General features: G+C 36.3%; 1 protein-coding gene across 1 annotated transcript; it reads right to left on the reverse strand.

Moving 5' to 3' along the window:
- Positions 1-879: 879 nt before the first annotated feature.
- Positions 880-1830, reverse strand: LOC103263485 (olfactory receptor 52A1-like). Its single transcript, XM_008061167.1, has one exon. The coding sequence runs from the start codon at positions 1828-1830 to the stop codon at positions 880-882; it is 951 nt and encodes a 316-aa protein (XP_008059358.1).
- Between the last annotated feature and the right edge of the window lie 1469 nt (positions 1831-3299).

Here is a 3299-nt window from a genome sequence, read left to right on the forward strand (position 1 = left end):
ATGAGGTCTCACCAAGTGGCCCAGGCTGGTCTCAAATCCCTGAACTCAGGCAATCCTCTTGCCTCAGACTCCCAAAGTGCTGGGATTACAGGCTTGAGCTACCCCCACCCGGCCTGAACCTACTTTTTATGATGGGTACTCAAGGATGTCATATGCACATATACCTGTCCATACTTCTTCATATCTACATGAGTTCTAGGGACAATTAGTGACTCAAAAATAAAGTAAAATTGTGGTAAACAACATTTTATCATCAGAAGTAAAGTTAGTTATTGAAATACTACATTTGTCATGACTTCCTTTACAAGGTCTTATTTCTTCTAAAATTTAGATTAGTTGCTTCTTATATGTAAAATTGCATCTATGTTATATACCTAGCAATAGCCTAAATAATATGAATTAGATTTACTTAATATTTTCATATCACAAAATATCATCAATATATTTTAATCAAGGCAATGTAAATTATTGAAATCATGGAATATGTCCTTGTTATTGCTGCACATCCAAAAATAAACTGCCTTTTGATATTGCAGAAAGATACAATAGATGTGTGAACAGGAAGAAAGAAGATGGAACAAGATGGAAGAAAAAAATGCAAAAATAAAAGATGAAGGAAGGAAGAAAGAAAGGAAAAGACAAAGGAATGTTAGAAATTTATGTGATACATGCATACTTTTTACCAAGTATATCTCATGTTCAGACTGTGCTTGTTTTGGTAATATAAACTATTAATATTTAGGGATAATCATTGTAATGGAAAAAATCTACCAAAATAGCCACAGTATAAGAAGCTTATAGTATAAGAAGCTTCCATCTTAAACTCAGCTTTAAATAGGTAAATGTTTATTTTTTCTTTCTGACATTTTACTTGTTTAATTATTGCTGAGTGTCGGGCTTCTGAATAAAAATTTGAACAACCCGTCTGCGGATATCCCTGGTCTTCACACCATAGACGATAGGGTTAAGAGCAGGAGGCACAAGCAGATAGATGGTAGACAAGAGGATGTGGGCATAAGGAGACACATGACCAAAACGATGGCTGAAGAAAGAAAAAAAGGCAAGGATATAAAACTCTAGGAAGACAACAATATGAGCGGAACAAGTATTGAATGCTTTGAGTCGTGCCTCTTTCTGGGGAAGACGGAAAACAGTATGAAAAATCAGAAGGTAGGAAATGAAGACAAAGGTCATGTCAAAACCTAGAATTGCAAAAGCCACAAAGAGCCCATATGATTTGTTAATATGGACATCTTCTACAGCCAGCTTGACTACAGCCATGTGCTCACAGTAAGAATGGACAATAACCACAGAGTGGAAAAATTGCAGTCGTTTGAGTAGAATGGGCAAAGTCCCAACAAGCACCATTGCCCGGATTGTCACTATCAGGACCACCCAAAATAGAAATAAAGGTGTGAGGATAGATGTGTGTCTCAAAGGATCACAGATGGCAACATAACGGTCAAAGGCCATTGCCAAGAGGATGCCAGATTCCACGCCTTGCAAGGCATGAATAAAGAAGAGTTGGGTGAGACAGGCATCAAAAGCCATGGAGCAAGAGCCAAACCAGAAGATGGCCAACATCTTAGGAGCAATAGCTGCACAGAGACCTAAGTCAGTTGCTGCCAATACTGCCAAGAAGATGTACATAGGTTGATGCAGACTGCGTTCTGTAGTGATAATGATTAACAAAAAGATGTTCCCCAAAAAGGCCACTAGGCACACTCCAAAGACTGGAAACCCAATCCAAAACTGCACATGCTCTAGTCCAGGGATCCCAATCAAAGTCACTGTCCTTGGGTTCAGATAGGACATGTTGGTGGATTCCATTAGGTTGATAAATCCTTTTCCTGCTACTTATTCTGATACTTCTTCAAATAAAAATCATGGATGGGAAGGAAGGACACTCTCCTTCCTTGAGAACATGAAAAACATGGATGAAAGTGTGATTATGCGATTGAATCTTTGGGCATCAATTTAGGCCAATATCAGAAGACAGTTCTTGGATATTTTTTTCCAAAGCCAATGTACTTGTGGATGAGGAATACAATCCAGTGTTTGTCATCTAGAAATGGTAAAAATTGAAACTATGATTTTAAGAGCATTGGTTTTGCTAGTCTTCAACGCCTTCTCAGGTGGTGTCTCATGGCAACATTACTTTTTGGACCATGTTCATCTCCTGTCTCCAGGTACATTTTAGATTAGGTAAAATTCCCTCATGAAACTTGAAGTCATAGTATAGATCCTGAAGTCCATATCCCTACATTATCTGAAAGCTCAGAATCTTCAGCTAGTGGCAGCATTACCAGTCTTTCCGTTTCCTTTGGTTTAGAAAGTGAAATTCTTCCCCTCACATTTTGAAAATTGACTCTCAGATGGTGAAATGAGAAAACTTGCTTTTTCAACAAATATTGGTTTAAATATCGATGTTCAAGTCAATTATTCAGGTTCTTGGAGGTAATATAAAGGAGTTATTCTTTTGCCCGTAGTCTTTTTTGCTTACTGAGTTAATTTTGACCCATGAAATTTTAAAGTTGATGTGCAAGCAGATCAGAGCAGAAGGTGAAGTAAGTACTCACAGATCTTAGAGGAGACAGAAAATTGAGAAGATAAGAGGTCAATTGAATTAAAAGGAACCATAAATTAGGACAGAAGCATGCCAGAAATCCTTACCTGTTGGATAACTCCTGTAACTTAAATGTTTTGATAATATTAATGTGCCTCAGATGTAAAATGTCAAGAGTTCTGCTGTTTATAATAAAGCTCAGTTTTACCTAGGTGCCTTTTTTATTGTTACCAACTGGCTGTGAAAATAATTTCTGACACCTTTACATATGTTGTTCATCTTCACATCTACCCCTAACTTCTGATCTTTTTATAGTTCGCCTTCTGTTTCTTTGGCAAATCACTAACTAGAGCTTAAATCAAACTTATACAAATCTCACTTTAAAATTTTTCATTAGCCATTCTACAAGTTTAAAATCACACAGAAGTACAAAAGTTCTATTTCATCTTCTTTATGATTGCCATAGTCAAATACATTGACTGAATAGGGACTATAACACCGAATAATATTTTTATACATTTTTTTCTTTGAAAGAATATTAAAAGGGTTACTTCTGTTAAACAACAGAAGAAATCAAATGATGCACGGTCAGTAGGAATACATATGTGAGTATCACTAGAATGTCCCGACCATAATACAATATAAAGTGTTTTGTCAGTTGTTGGAGCATAAGAAATGCTGTTGTATAAGTTTTAGTAGATTGTGGCCAAAGAGATGATGAAATATAGATTAA

The sequence above is a fragment of the Carlito syrichta genome, unplaced genomic scaffold, assembly GCF_000164805.1.
Source record: "Carlito syrichta isolate Samal-C Ts95f unplaced genomic scaffold, Tarsius_syrichta-2.0.1 Scaffold305126, whole genome shotgun sequence".
Classification (NCBI taxonomy): Eukaryota; Metazoa; Chordata; class Mammalia; order Primates; family Tarsiidae; genus Carlito; species Carlito syrichta.